This window comes from Zingiber officinale, chromosome 3B (assembly GCF_018446385.1).
Source record: "Zingiber officinale cultivar Zhangliang chromosome 3B, Zo_v1.1, whole genome shotgun sequence".
Lineage (NCBI taxonomy): Eukaryota > Viridiplantae > Streptophyta > Magnoliopsida > Zingiberales > Zingiberaceae > Zingiber > Zingiber officinale.
The window spans coordinates 402,988-416,184 of record NC_055991.1 but is presented as its reverse complement, the minus strand read 5'-3'; the positions used below and the strand labels follow the sequence as shown (position 1 = coordinate 416,184).

General features: G+C 37.4%; 2 protein-coding genes across 3 annotated transcripts; one reads left to right on the top strand and one right to left on the bottom strand.

Annotated features, from left to right (window-relative positions):
* Positions 1 to 2,658: 2,658 nt before the first annotated feature.
* On the top strand, positions 2,659 to 9,113 carry LOC122055327. 2 transcript variants are annotated; one of them, XM_042616705.1, is made up of 16 exons: positions 2,659 to 2,819; positions 3,733 to 3,745; positions 3,829 to 3,900; positions 3,995 to 4,106; positions 4,189 to 4,320; positions 5,047 to 5,151; positions 5,790 to 5,873; positions 7,426 to 7,541; positions 7,661 to 7,762; positions 7,829 to 7,942; positions 8,070 to 8,126; positions 8,202 to 8,268; positions 8,363 to 8,416; positions 8,573 to 8,647; positions 8,747 to 8,782; positions 8,882 to 9,113. In XM_042616705.1, exons 3-16 carry the CDS (start codon positions 3,872 to 3,874, stop codon positions 8,993 to 8,995), a joined length of 1,197 nt encoding a protein of 398 aa, XP_042472639.1. In that variant the 5' UTR covers positions 2,659 to 2,819; positions 3,733 to 3,745; positions 3,829 to 3,871; the 3' UTR covers positions 8,996 to 9,113. The 2 variants fall into 2 exon arrangements, with proteins under 2 accessions (XP_042472639.1, XP_042472640.1); XM_042616706.1 differs by lacking the exon at positions 3,733 to 3,745.
* A 351-nt stretch (positions 9,114 to 9,464) lies between these two features.
* LOC122055330 lies at positions 9,465 to 10,649 on the bottom strand. The gene is made up of 2 exons (XM_042616708.1): positions 10,076 to 10,649; positions 9,465 to 9,883 (listed from the first exon to the last, which is right to left on the bottom strand). The coding sequence occupies exons 1-2, from the start codon at positions 10,581 to 10,583 to the stop codon at positions 9,804 to 9,806; spliced, it is 588 nt and encodes a 195-aa protein (XP_042472642.1). The 5' UTR covers positions 10,584 to 10,649; the 3' UTR covers positions 9,465 to 9,803.
* Positions 10,650 to 13,197: the final 2,548 nt, after the last annotated feature.

Sequence of the window (13,197 nt, the reverse complement as noted above, 5' to 3'; positions counted from 1 at the left end):
CGACGGTAGACTAGGGGTATATTCGGCATTTAAATTTTGATTAAACAGTGACCTCGTAATGTAATCAGATTACATAATATTTGCTTTGTAATCCAGATTACAAAACTTCACTACCTTTTGTAATCCAAATTACATTACATTACAAATTTAAAATTAAACCATACAAAATAATCAGCCTTGTAATGTAATCAGGATTACATTACATGGCAGATTACTCCCTATCAAACGTAGCCTTAAGATCACAAGTATATGTACTTTCATTCCCAACTAGAAATTCATATCATCCATCAAGCTTACATGAACAAAATGGTATGCTAAACAAGCAAATCCTATGTTGACTCTTTCTTAGATGACCAGATTGATTATCCTCCTCTCCTTCAAACCTCCTTTAATGCTTCTAATTATGGATAAGCAGATCAGTTTTACTGGAAATATCTCCTCTCTATATTCAAATTCATATGTTCTCAGATTCTAACTCTAAATCAATTCTCACATTTCACTTAGTAGCTTCTCTGAGTTGGTAGAATCGTGTCAGATAATTTGCAAATTACTTTACATTGGATCTTCAGAGAACTCAATTTTTTGAGTTGTTTAAAGCTTCAGTTGCAAGTAATATTCCTGTTGAATGTTACTATTCATGCTAGACAGAAGCTTCCAATGTACATTAAGATGGAGTTAAAGGTAATGCTTTCTACAAAGATTAAAAATTTACAATCATATGTTTCAGAGTAAAACTACTCTATTGTGGAAATTTTGGCACGATGGTGGATTTAGAGGATACTGCAATAATAGGTCAATAGCAGCATAGAGATGATGATGATGTGGTAAGTTCAAGAAGAAAACCATCTAATATTTATTTAAAAATATAATATTTACAGTTGAAAAAACAATGCAAGCAAGTTTCCTACAAGTCTAAGCTTAACCTTATCAATAAATTGGAAAAGCCATGACAGGTTTGTACAAATTTCTAAGATTTAATTCCCTGGCCAGAACAGAAGTAAACTTGGAAGACCAAGCTATCTTACATAATATTTTCAAGACAACTTTCTGGTTAAAATGGCAATTCAATGAACATATATCCAAAGCCATAAAGTTTGTCTATGATTATAACTCCAGAATCCCAACTTAGCTGCTGCATCAATAGCGAAAATATGCATGCATAACAAGGAATCCTACTAAATGGCAAAGAAACAGAATCTCAATTGTATATTGATGATAATCAAACAGTTTTTAACGAATTTTATTGTAAAGAAGCAGATGGAAGCAAAAGAACATGGTAAACTAGAAAATTTCAGCATATCGTTTCTATAATTAGCTCTGGTTCTTCCTTCAGGTGAAACAGTGTACTGGGTAAATATTGCACAAACGATGTCCCATGAGCTTTTGATGCATGGATTAGTGAACAAGGAACCACTTCTCCTACCCGTCTTATGATGCTGAAGGAATCAATAAATCAACCACATCCAACCAAATCGAAAACGCAGAAGAGAAGAAAAGAACGACCTTCAGACAGATACGAACCCCAACCCGACCTCCTACGTCTTCCGGCGGAGGAGCTTTCTCCGCTTCCTCAACTTATGCTTGTTCATCTTCTTTTTCCTCTTCTTCTTCACGCTGTCAGCCCACATCGGCGCTGGGTCCCTCACAAGTGCATCGTCGAGTTCGGCGGCGGATCCGCAAGGTAAAGGACCATAGATAGGGCCCGGAAGGAAGCAGTGAGGAAAGGATGGGTAAGCGTGAAGAGGGGCGCAGTCGGAGGGCGTCGGCGGCGCCTCGCCGGCGGGGGCGTCAGGGATTGAAAGCGCTTGAGGTGGGATTTTGAAGGGGCCAGGATCGTGGAATAGGTGATTGTCGAAGGAGGCTAGAAGGCGGAGCGGAGAGGGAGGAGCGGTTTTCTTGAGGAGGAGATGGCGTAGTACACCCGCCGCCATGGGAGAGGCAGAGGAGAATGCGAGAGGGATGCGCAGAGAAGGGTTTTGTGAGTCGGGATTGCCGAGTTGGTTAGCTGAACCATGAACGCAAATTGGACCGGATCGAATTGATTCGGGGAACCCAAATTCGGGTTTTTATCATATTATTTCCTTTTCATTTTCTGCAAATTTAATTCGGAAATTCTTAATCCATTGCAAAATAAACCGGTCCATTCCAAACGAACCGCACACTCCCTGTAGCTACTCGCCTCGGCTCAAGATTCCGGCCGGCTTGGCTCGTTTCGCATCTCGACACGTCGCCCGAATCCGCGGCGACCATTCGCGCTGTTGGCGGCCAGGTCACGCGTGGTTCGCCTACCCATCTGGTCCATCGCCGGTGGGGCCCGCTGAAACATCGAATCACGAAGTAATGATGCTGATGGGTAGGTCTGCGGAGGTGTCAACCAGCAAACAATTTGAACTCGGAGCGCAGAGATTTCTACTCAACTGGTCACCTATATCTACGGGCTTCGTAGAGACGTGGGTTCGCTTCTAATGTTCAATGGATGAGAAGGTAATGATAGGAGTAGACGAAAACGCAGTATGTAAACAAGTCTACTGGAAAGTTAAAAGATAGTCCGTTTCTCTTTTTCCTAGAAATTTCATGCAGTTGTATTTTGTTTTTGTATTTAGTATTTATTTATATTGTCGGTCTATTTTTGATCTCTATTTATCATTTGCTAAGCAGTTAAATCAACCGACCACGACCAGATCCCAAATCCCTCGTCTTCATTCTTCTTCATCTTCATTGTTCTGTGACAGAATCGCCGGATCGAGTTGAAGGCGGTGGATTTAGAACACGCCTGGGGCTTTAGGGTTTCAGATCCGCCTTTTGTCGATCTGTTCCAGGTTGTCTCTTCGCATCCTTCTCGGTTTTCCATTTTACCTCGCTCTTTCTGGATTCTATAAAAAGACTTTATTCCTTCATATCGATACGTTCTGTTTCAAGCGAGCGTGGCCGTAAATTTGTGTGCGTTTAAAGGCTGTTGGTGATTGAGAGGATAAGAAACGATTCTGCTGTGGATTTTTTTTTTTTCGCAATTGTATGTCTCTTCAGTACCATGTTTGCGAAGACGTTTGTTTTTAGATATATTTGATGTGATTCTGCGTGGGTGAAAGATCGTTCTTTGACTGCTGTTCTTCCAAACACTTCTGTGCGGTAGCGGTGAAAATTGCAACCCTAACTGCATGGCTTTGACGATGAGAGAATTTTTCATTTTATTTTGGAGACAAATGGAAATCGAGGCCTGTGAGAAGATCTCACTTCCAGGAATTAGTGTATGCCTCCATTCGCCATTCAAATAACTCTTTTAAACTAATATACGCCATGTATGCATTTTTAAACGTGAATATCTCTAAGCTATTATGTTTTATTTAGTTTCAAGTAAACTTCGATAGCTATATCAACTGATTATAAAAATTTTTTAAATTATGTGGTTTTCTATTGATTCAAAATTAACTTTTTGTTCCATTTCTTTCTTAATTAGTTGTTTTGTTTTTGTTTAAATGAGAAGATAGATAATTTTTTTGGTTCATAAATCAGAGCTTTTTTTACTAGTCTTACAATACTCAAGTGCTTTGCTGTTGTGAGACATCAGACAAAGTGTATTTAATAGTGTATTTCTATTTCAACTAATAGAGATAGCTTTCTTTGATGGCTTCCTATGCAACCTTGGATGCTGATATGTGCAACACTATAAACTTGGACACATTATCTCATTGATTTATTTATACTGTTCCTAACACCCGATTTTTCTCATAGGCTGTTGCTCATGGTATGTCAACTGTGATGAGAACACTTTACTAGATAATAATTATGTTACCTGCCAATTAATGTCAAGCTTCTTTCTACTACTAGTATTGTGGTGGCTTTCTGACATTGAAGTTGAAAGACAAAAAACATGGCAAAACCTGGAATTGGTGGTCGCGGGTAATTAAGTTAGCACATTATTTCAGATATTTCATCATTTGCTTGAAAGAATCACAAATATGGCTCACGTAATATCTTGTTCTTTGACTAGCAGTACCCTTCCTAGAAAATCAAATGAGAGTATGAGGATTATTATTTCAACTGTCATCGGAGTAGTGTTTGGATACTTGATTGGCATTTCCTTTCCAACAGTTAGCATAACAAAGGTAAAATAAATAGCTTAGTTTGTTATTTTTTATTTTGATAACCTAATATCAGATGAAATATTTTCGTCATCAAATTTGGCAGCTTCACTTTCCTCCTAGCATTATATCTTACATTGAAGATAGGAACTCAGGCATCACGACCCAAACTTTATTGAACCATGCTTTGACAAAGATGAGAAACAACTCTACATCAAACTCTACTGATGCTTTAAAGGTCCGTTGCTCTTTAGATGGTCTGATACTCTTATTTGCTATCTTTTTAATCCATTGAGTCATTTCAGTATTATATATTTTTTGATTCTTTAGATAATTTTGTAATGTCAAGCTAATCTTGTGAGTCTCAGGCAAAAAGGGAAAAGTTAGGTAGGTGAATTGTATGGACAATTATCTTTTGTCAATCAATAATGAAAAACTACAAGTTGAAGGTTTGTAGTTTGTTAAGCCTGTGACATGGATAATGCTGGATTTAGTAACTAAAAGGGAAATCACTTGGATATTAAGAGAATACCAGTTAGAGTGGTGTGACATGGTATTGACAATCAATTCTAGTTCTACAGGAGGTACATGAGAAACTACATTGACAATTAACAGTTATCTAGCCATCTATCCTGAGATTACATACTATTTTTTCAGTATGTTATCTAGTGTAGTATATTGTTTTCCATGGCTCTTACTAAATTCTAATTATCAGTTACCGCTCACCAATACTTTATTATTTATATTTGTTACTGACTTGATAACTTTTTGCATATAAAATGCATCCTAACTTTACACTGTAGTCTCATCATCCACATATAGGTGGCAGAATCTTTTAAAGTGAAAAAAACTCTTTTTTCTGTTTGATTTCCTTAGTTGATGAAACAATGAAAAGCTATGTTCATGCCAAGAGATTTGATATTTGTAACATATTGCATAATTTTCTTCATTGATTCTTATACAGATTTATGTTCCAACAAACCCCAAAGGTGCTGAGAGATTACCACCTGAGATAGTTGTCCCTGAATCAGATTTTTATTTACGCAGATTATGGGGAAACCCAGATGAGGTAGGTAGTTTGTTAACTATATTTAGATACATATATGAAGTATATGTTTGACAAATTAACAAGGGAATATTTGACAAATTAACAAGGGAACCATCGAGGGCATGCTCGCTGTAGTGTGTCCCTTTCCTTTTGTAATCCGTAATTTGCATTTTTATAAATTCTTAACTAATCTGTGAAATTATTGTGCAAGCTACATTATTTGTATAAAAAAAATATTTGAAAAAAAAATTGAATTTTCTCCATAGTTTCTTGATGCATAGCTTCAGTATAGTCACTGGTTAAGAAGTAATTCATCAATGTAATCATGAATCTTTTGGCCGGATTTGAATGACCATTACAATACGCCAACGTTATATTATTGAATTTTTCTCTCTGATGTGTTTTTCAGCATGTTTTCTTTTATAATTGGATGTATGAACATCATGAGCTTATCCTGTATTCTCAATCAGGAATCAAGAGTATATTTTATAATGGTAGACCAAAATAATAGCCCGTGCGCATCTACTGAATTTGTCATGATCAAGTTTTTTTTCCTCCAACATATGGATAAATTAGATAACTTATTGCCAACTTCTTTATGATGCTACCTCATATGGCATGGTCTTATGAAGTTGTAATTGTTTGCATGAAATGAACAGGATTTGACCATACGGCAGAAGTATCTTGTGACATTCACTGTTGGATATGATCAGAAAAATAATATCAACGCTGCAGTTAAAAAGGTGAAATAGTTATCTATTTAATAATGTTTCTACTTAGAAGACTCTGAATAAGCATTAATTATTATTTCAAACCATGGTAAGATATTAGATGAGCTAATAGGATTTTTAGAATAAAAGTACAAGTGGCATGTTTTCCAAGTTTAGCTATGTTCAGTAACGATGCTACTTATATCCAGTATGTATATTAGTCACAACATTGTTTGGTTTCAAAACTATTGTATGCTAATGGTAATGACATAATTGCTACAGATAGCATATCAGTGTAATTTGAAGGATAATCTCAGACTACCATGTAGGAATTCGTTGTGGATCTGTCAATTTATTCACAGAAAATGCACATTTATTTCAAGCATTTGATTCATTTAGAGTTACTGAATGTGTACAAGTAGAACTTTGATCACTTTGGTAGAATGTGTTGCTGTTGGTGGAAACATTGAAGAAAGGATAATGACGCAGGCCTGACTCTTAATTGTTTGTCAATAACAAACTGCACATGTTTACTTTTAACATTTTCTCTTTGCTAAATTAATTTTTGGAGTTCCCTTTTTCTGGGGTCTAACTGGACTTGGTTGAATATGTTGATCTAGGGAAAAGTGTAAATCAACAGATTTAAAGTTAAAACACTGAAATACGTAAATTATGCTTCAAATAGGGAGGCATGGTCTTTACAAATAAAACTGAGGAAGCAACATTGATTGAGATGCGAGAAGTTATCAAATTGAGATTCATCGATCCAATTTAATGCAGCATTTACATACATGTAGATTAGGCATCCTTAAGCTAAATGGCAGTATAGCTATGGGATGATGACTGTTGTAAATAACCTTATAATCAAATGATGCTCAAAAGCAAAATGAATGAGGAGACAACTGTTTCCACACTGCCTTTAACTATAAATACTATATGTAGATGACAGGTTTTCGAAAATGATAACAATAAGAATAAAACAAAATGAACTCCAGGTTTAGTTTGCAGGAATAGCTCTTCCATTCTTGATGAATCTGTCTAATGTCATGAAAGTCTAATGTCATGAAATAGCTATTCCTGCATCTCTAAGAAATAATTATTTCTACTCTATTCATTCCCCAAGAATAACTATTCTATTGCTTCTTAATTCTTCACTGTTTTGAGCATTAGATAATCTGTACCTTGATAATATGTTGGTGATTTTTAGTAACCATTGCTGAAGATGTATTAGAGGACTTGTAGCTTGTTTCTTTTCTTGAGCCCTTCATGTTTTTTACACTTTTGGAGGAGCTTTCTTTTGGGATTCACTTGGTCCATTTTAATTGCCACTGCTAAGGAGCTACGGTAGCCTGGAAGGTCCCATTTTTCTTAGCATAATTTGCATTTCACCACTGCTTGATTATGTTGGCTGCTTTGATATTGTTGATAAGTTATAGAATCTCATGTATCCAAATGGAATGGTTTTGGCTTTAGATTTTGACTATGTTGGCTAATTGAAACATTGTTGACAAGTTAGGGAACCTCATATATCCAATAATTCCTTTTGCTTATTGCATTATTTGAGGATGCTTTATTTTTCCTGCAGTTTTCTGAAGATTTTACAATATTGTTATTCCATTATGATGGCCGAACTTCTGAATGGGATGAATTTGAATGGTCAAAACGAGCTATTCATGTAAGTGTCAGGAAACAAACAAAATGGTAAGAGAATAATTCTTTGTTAATTTTTTATTTTGTTTTTTTTTTCATGAGTAGAAATTTGGCATCTTTATAGCATCTAATCAATTACTTCATAATTTAATCCTGTTATTATATGTTAGGTGGTATGCCAAAAGGTTTTTGCACCCTGATATTGTGGCGCGATATGAGTACATATTCATATGGGATGAAGACCTTGGGGTCGAGCATTTTAATGCTGAAGAGTAAGTAAGATTTGTTAACCAAAACGTTCATGAAAGGGTGATTTAATGGTACTATTTTCATTTTAGGTATATTAAATTAGTCAAGAAGCATGGGCTAGAGATTTCACAGCCTGGTTTAGAGCCTAACAATGGTCTAACTTGGCAAATGACAAAGAGAAGAGGTGATCGTGAAGTCCATAAGTAAGCTTTTTGAGTACCATTTAATGCAAAAATAATTGTCAAATTGTTATCTGCCAGTTCAGAACTTCCTCAATTGTTTTTTATTCTAACCACTAATTAATGGATGACCTACCCGTTTTCTCAATAGAGAAACAGAGGAAAGACCAGGCTGGTGTTCTGACCCTCTCTTGCCCCCATGTGCAGCGTATGTAATATTTTTTTATTGGTGAATGCATTTTAACCATTGTCTCTCAAATTTTATTTTTATTTTTCTGACCAGATTTGTAGAGATAATGGCAACTGTATTTTCTCGGGATGCATGGCGATGTGTCTGGCATATGATTCAGGTAAAATGTTGATTGTCCTCGCTGTCCGCAACCATATACTATTTGTCAATCGTCCTTGCAAATTTTCGTGCTCATCCTGACTCTCTCATTGTAGAATGACTTGGTTCATGGATGGGGCCTTGATTTTGCACTTAGAAAATGTGTAGAGGTAAGATGCACCTTTTGTACTTATTTTTTCATTGGATCTCTGCAACGAGACTCATTTACAAATGTGTAAAAAGATTAAACAATTGGTTGCACCCAATTATGCATTCTCTTTTCTGATATTTTTCCTTTTTTTGTGTGTGATTGTCCTCTGTCCCAGCCGGCTCATGAGAAAATAGGAGTTGTAGATGCTCAATGGATTGTTCATCAGGTGGTTCCTTCACTCGGGAACCAGGTTAGGGGACTCAGCCCTACTTCCTCTACACATTGTCAAGGTTACTACCACATTTATGCTGTGTTGCTCATCATCTCGACTTCGCTATTGATTTTTCAGGGTCAAGCAGAGAACGGCAGAGCGCCATGGGAAGGGGTAAGTAACTCCCACGTCATAAACTGAACAGACATTCTTCAAATATCTTAATGGCGACAATCAATGAAAAATATGACATGAATAACATGTTTTGCACAGGTGAGAGAGAGGTGTAGAAAAGAGTGGGGTTTGTTTCAAACCCGATTGGCAGAGGCCGAGAAGGCATACTACATCTCCAAGGGCATCACTCCCCCAAACTCAACGCTTGTTTAGATTAATGCGTCATAGCAGGTTTTGCCTGGGTTTTATTGGATTAGTAGAGTATTTGTTACATCTTCTCGTGTAGATAGACGTGCTATTTTATATTGATCATCCATTTTTTTGAATTTTATCCTGTGTACCATTGTTCTTTCTAGCTCATACTCCTTTTCTATTTCTTTTGCCTGAGCATCGATTGGTAGGAAAAGCAATGATTCTCTTGAGGTGGGAGCATCGTGTACTTGTAGTTAATTATATTAAAATTAAGATATCAAAACGATAAGGTAAAGATAAGTTAAGCAGCTTCTTGAGACATTTTTCTTATATTTTATTTTTGTGTGCCCCTCCTTATATCAACCATTCGTCCTGCTGCTGTATTAGAAGCAACATGCCAGCATTACTAAAGTCACCTCCTATCAATATCTCAAGACACTCAAACATAGAGATATTTCTAATTCCAAACACATATCAACACAATTATGGGTTGCAAGCATCAGATCCTCCATTCACGTTGCACAATTCCTTGAGAAACTTCTTACAGAGAGCAACCTCAACATTATTCTCATTTACATTATCGTACAACGTTTCTATCACCTCGATCGTTACAGAAACAATGCAGTAAGAAGGAAATGCGTTATCAATCTGCTCTCAACCTCCCTCTTCTACTGCTTCCTCTATTCTTCTTTTCGTACTTCCATTGCCATCTTTTGAGTCTTCTCATCGCTTCCTCTCTTTTTCTCATGCTTTATTTTCTGAATCTTTTCTGCTGACGGTTAATTACGCCTTTTCATCACCAGAAACAATCGAAAAGATGAAATTTTTATCAGTTGCACAGTCTGATAGTGCACGCCACTGCTTGAGCCCAATATTTTAGCCTTGCTTTTACTTCGTCTGGATCATCTCCTGGCAGCAAAGGTTAAAGAAAATGAACCAGATGAGGATGCTAAATTAAACCAGTAAGGTTTCGTTCGGATTTGAGCGAGATCGAAGTTTGTTTAACAGCACAATCAAAATCAAGGGATGCGAAAAAATAAAATAAAATCGAGCTTTTGGCTCATTTCCGTTAAAAGGGGGCAGAAGAGTAGGAGCTTTTACCTGGGCTAGCGATCTTCCAGTTGGCGACGAGAGGGGACGACGGGGATTCACACAGATCCAATGAATCGCCCGAGGAGGAGCGATCGAGCGAACGATTGTGCTGCTGCTCGTCCAGGAACCTCTGGCTCATGGAGTAGCACAGCTCCAGAGCAGGGAGCGTGTTGCACAGCTCGGGGATCTCGTCGTAGTTGAATCCGAACCCTAGGTCGAGGCAGCCTTTGAGCTCCTCCAGGTCCTCGCCCCTTAAGCTCTTCGTCCTCGCGACACCGTCCGTCCTGTCTTCGATGCCGTCGCCGCCGTCCACGTACCCCTCTAGCGTCACTCCTCCGCCGGTCTTCCTCCGCCACGTCTCTTCCTGCTTCAAATCCTTTCCCCAATGGATCCCCCCTGCATCCTCTTCCTCCGGCACCGCGATCAACGGCTCCTCAACCTCCTCCTCCTCCTCCTCCTCACTCTTCTCCTTGGGAGTAGGGATCAAGATCTCTCTCTCGAACGAATGGCCTCCCATCTCGTCTTCCTTCCTCTCTCTCTCTCTTTCTCTCTGGCTTCCCTTCCCTCTTTCCTTTGATGCTCATCTCCGTAAGCTTTTAAATGGCTGCTTCGCCAATGATGATGTGCGTGAGATGATGGATGGCCATGAGAAATCATGCATGTGATCATGATGATGGTTGCGGCGCGGGGGGGAGGAATCAATTTCACACACCACTGATTAACCACTGTATTACTAGACGTCCTGTGGGCGAAGGTACGTTGTGACTGTACACATTGACGTCCTGTGGGTCCCTCCCAGATCCTCAACTAACAATGAGGGTACGTTTTCACTGCACATCGGCATGGCACGGGAGTTTCGCTGGCTACAGCAAACGACAACGCACAAGGCGAGCAATATCTCGAACGGCTCCATGATTACAGGAAGAGGGTATCAACCCGGAGTATCGAACGGATCCAGGCAGGTGAGGAAACGAGTCTTCTCTCAACGGGTAAACCGCAAAAGATTTTTTTTTTTCTTTTCATTTTTTAGCGACGTGTTTGCTTTACCCGCCAATTCACCTAAACTGTCTCGTGAATGAATACTGGCGGGTAACCTACTGGATACCCGTCCACGGCCGTAGGGATGATTCGATCAAATTTTTTATAATTTAAAATTATTTTCCAATAATGATGAGCCGAGCCTAAAATTATCTCTGAAGTAGTTATTTAAATTTAACTTTTTTAAAATAAAAAGACTTTAATTTTATTTGAGATATTTTATATGTTATCATGGTTATGTTAAATCTAATGTCTACCGATTAATTTTGTTGCTAATATATCTATCTAAGGATGATAATTTTTTTTATGGGTTCAAAGTTTTATAAGAAAATCTTAAATGAGGACAGATTTCTGCGAGATATTTTGCGTCTGGGTTCGAATTCGGGAAACTTTTGGATATAGATTCGGGTTCAGGGGTGGGTATAGGGATGCTATCTCCATCCCCAAACCCGGTCCGATATGACAAAGATTTTGATTTTTAATCGGGGAAACTCATCCCCGATCCTATGGAAATTAAATCCCTATACCTGTCTTCATCCCCGCTTCAATGCCCATTGACTTGGGGTTAATGGGCATTTGAAGCGGGAATGAGGCTGAAAGATGGGGATTTAATCCTCGTAAGGGTGGAGACAGGGATTCCCCGATTAGAAGGGGACGGGGATTGGGGTGGATTCAAGGGCGGGAATATCTTTCAGGGACAAGGACGGAGCAAGCAAATCCGTCTCCCGTCCCATTGTCATCTCTATATATGTTGGCGTCACTAATATTCAACAGCAATGAATATTTTTCATCACTGCCATCGTCGCTATAAACTTATTGTAAACCATATTTAGCAACGAAAATAAAAATTTCATCTCCAAGATTAATAACATGAGAACTATCACTAAAATAATCCTAATCGACATTAAATTGAATTATTTTTTGGGACAACAATTAGAAAATTCATCCCTAATATTAGCGATGAATTAACAAAATCCGTCGCTATGGTTTGCAAAATTAGTGACGAGGTTTAAGACCTCGTATGAATACACCCATGCTAACAAAGTTATCGAAAGTCGTTGCTAAATGCAATGGTTAGTGATGAACTCTGATAAATTCATCGCTAATGACGATGGTTAGTGATGAATTCTAAAAAATCTGTTGCTAAACACGATGGTTAGTGATTAATTGTCTATGATTCGTTACTAAAATCAGTGATTTTTAGCGATGAATTCTTAAAATTCTTCCCTAACCATATTTTTTAAAACAGAATAGTGTTCATTTATATTTATATCATGTAGTACAAAATATATAGGTTCACAATATCACAACTCAACTTCACAACATTCACATTTCTAGATCATAAACCTGATCAAGTGTACAACTTTAATAACAAGTAACAACAAAATTTTCACAACATCAAGTTCGCATCATCAAATTCACAACTTTAACAACAATTTCACACCATCAAATTCTAAGGTCGAGGAGGAGGAGGAGGAGGAGGAGCTGAGGAGAAATCAAGGATTGTAATACTCCAATTGCGAAGCCCGGTTAAGAATTTGTTCAAATATATCTTTTCTTGATCTCATTAATTCTAACTGATCTTGAGTGGTTACTAATTGAACTTGGGTGCTTGCTCACTTTTCTCCAGTGTATCTTTTAGTCATTGCTCGGTGGATTTAAGTATTTCACCCAATATTGTGTTAGTTAATCTGGATGAGGAAGTGACATTCGAAAAAGTAGACCTAATTGGCTTTGATCCACTTCTAAATATTCTAATATATCTAGAACAAGTATCGAGAACCTGATCATAAAGTGTATTCGTAATTTAGACTAAACCAATGTTATTTTTTTTTTTGTATCTTCTTGTGTTTGAATATATTCATCACACATTCTCATCATGTCATCGTAGAAATAACAAACATGTTAAAAATATCATAAAGAAAATTATGCACAGTTAAAAATAAATTCACTAAATTGGGTCATACGTATGCACAAGCTAATTTGATCAAAATTATTATTTAAGCATTAAAATAATCCTAAAATCATCACCAAAGTATCAAAATACACGTAAAATTATCATCTAAGTATCAAAATAATCCTAAAATTAAAAT

What these genes read in the sequence shown, in the direction of transcription:
- LOC122055330 (XM_042616708.1), bottom strand. Translation starts at nt 10,583, where the DNA reads ATGGGAGGCCATTCGTTCGAGAGAGAGATCTTGATCCCTACTCCCAAG. An exon ending in CTGGAAGATCGCTAGCCCAG is followed by an intron (nt 9,884 to 10,075) that starts GTAAAAGCTCCT and finishes CTTTGCTGCCAG; the next exon opens with GAGATGATCCAGACGAAGTA.
- LOC122055327 (XM_042616706.1), top strand. Translation starts at nt 3,872, where the DNA reads ATGGCAAAACCTGGAATTGGTGGTCGCGG. An exon ending in GGTGATCGTGAAGTCCATAA is followed by an intron (nt 7,943 to 8,069) that starts GTAAGCTTTTTG and finishes TTTTCTCAATAG; the next exon opens with AGAAACAGAGGAAAGACCAG. An exon ending in CACTTAGAAAATGTGTAGAG is followed by an intron (nt 8,417 to 8,572) that starts GTAAGATGCACC and finishes CCTCTGTCCCAG; the next exon opens with CCGGCTCATGAGAAAATAGG.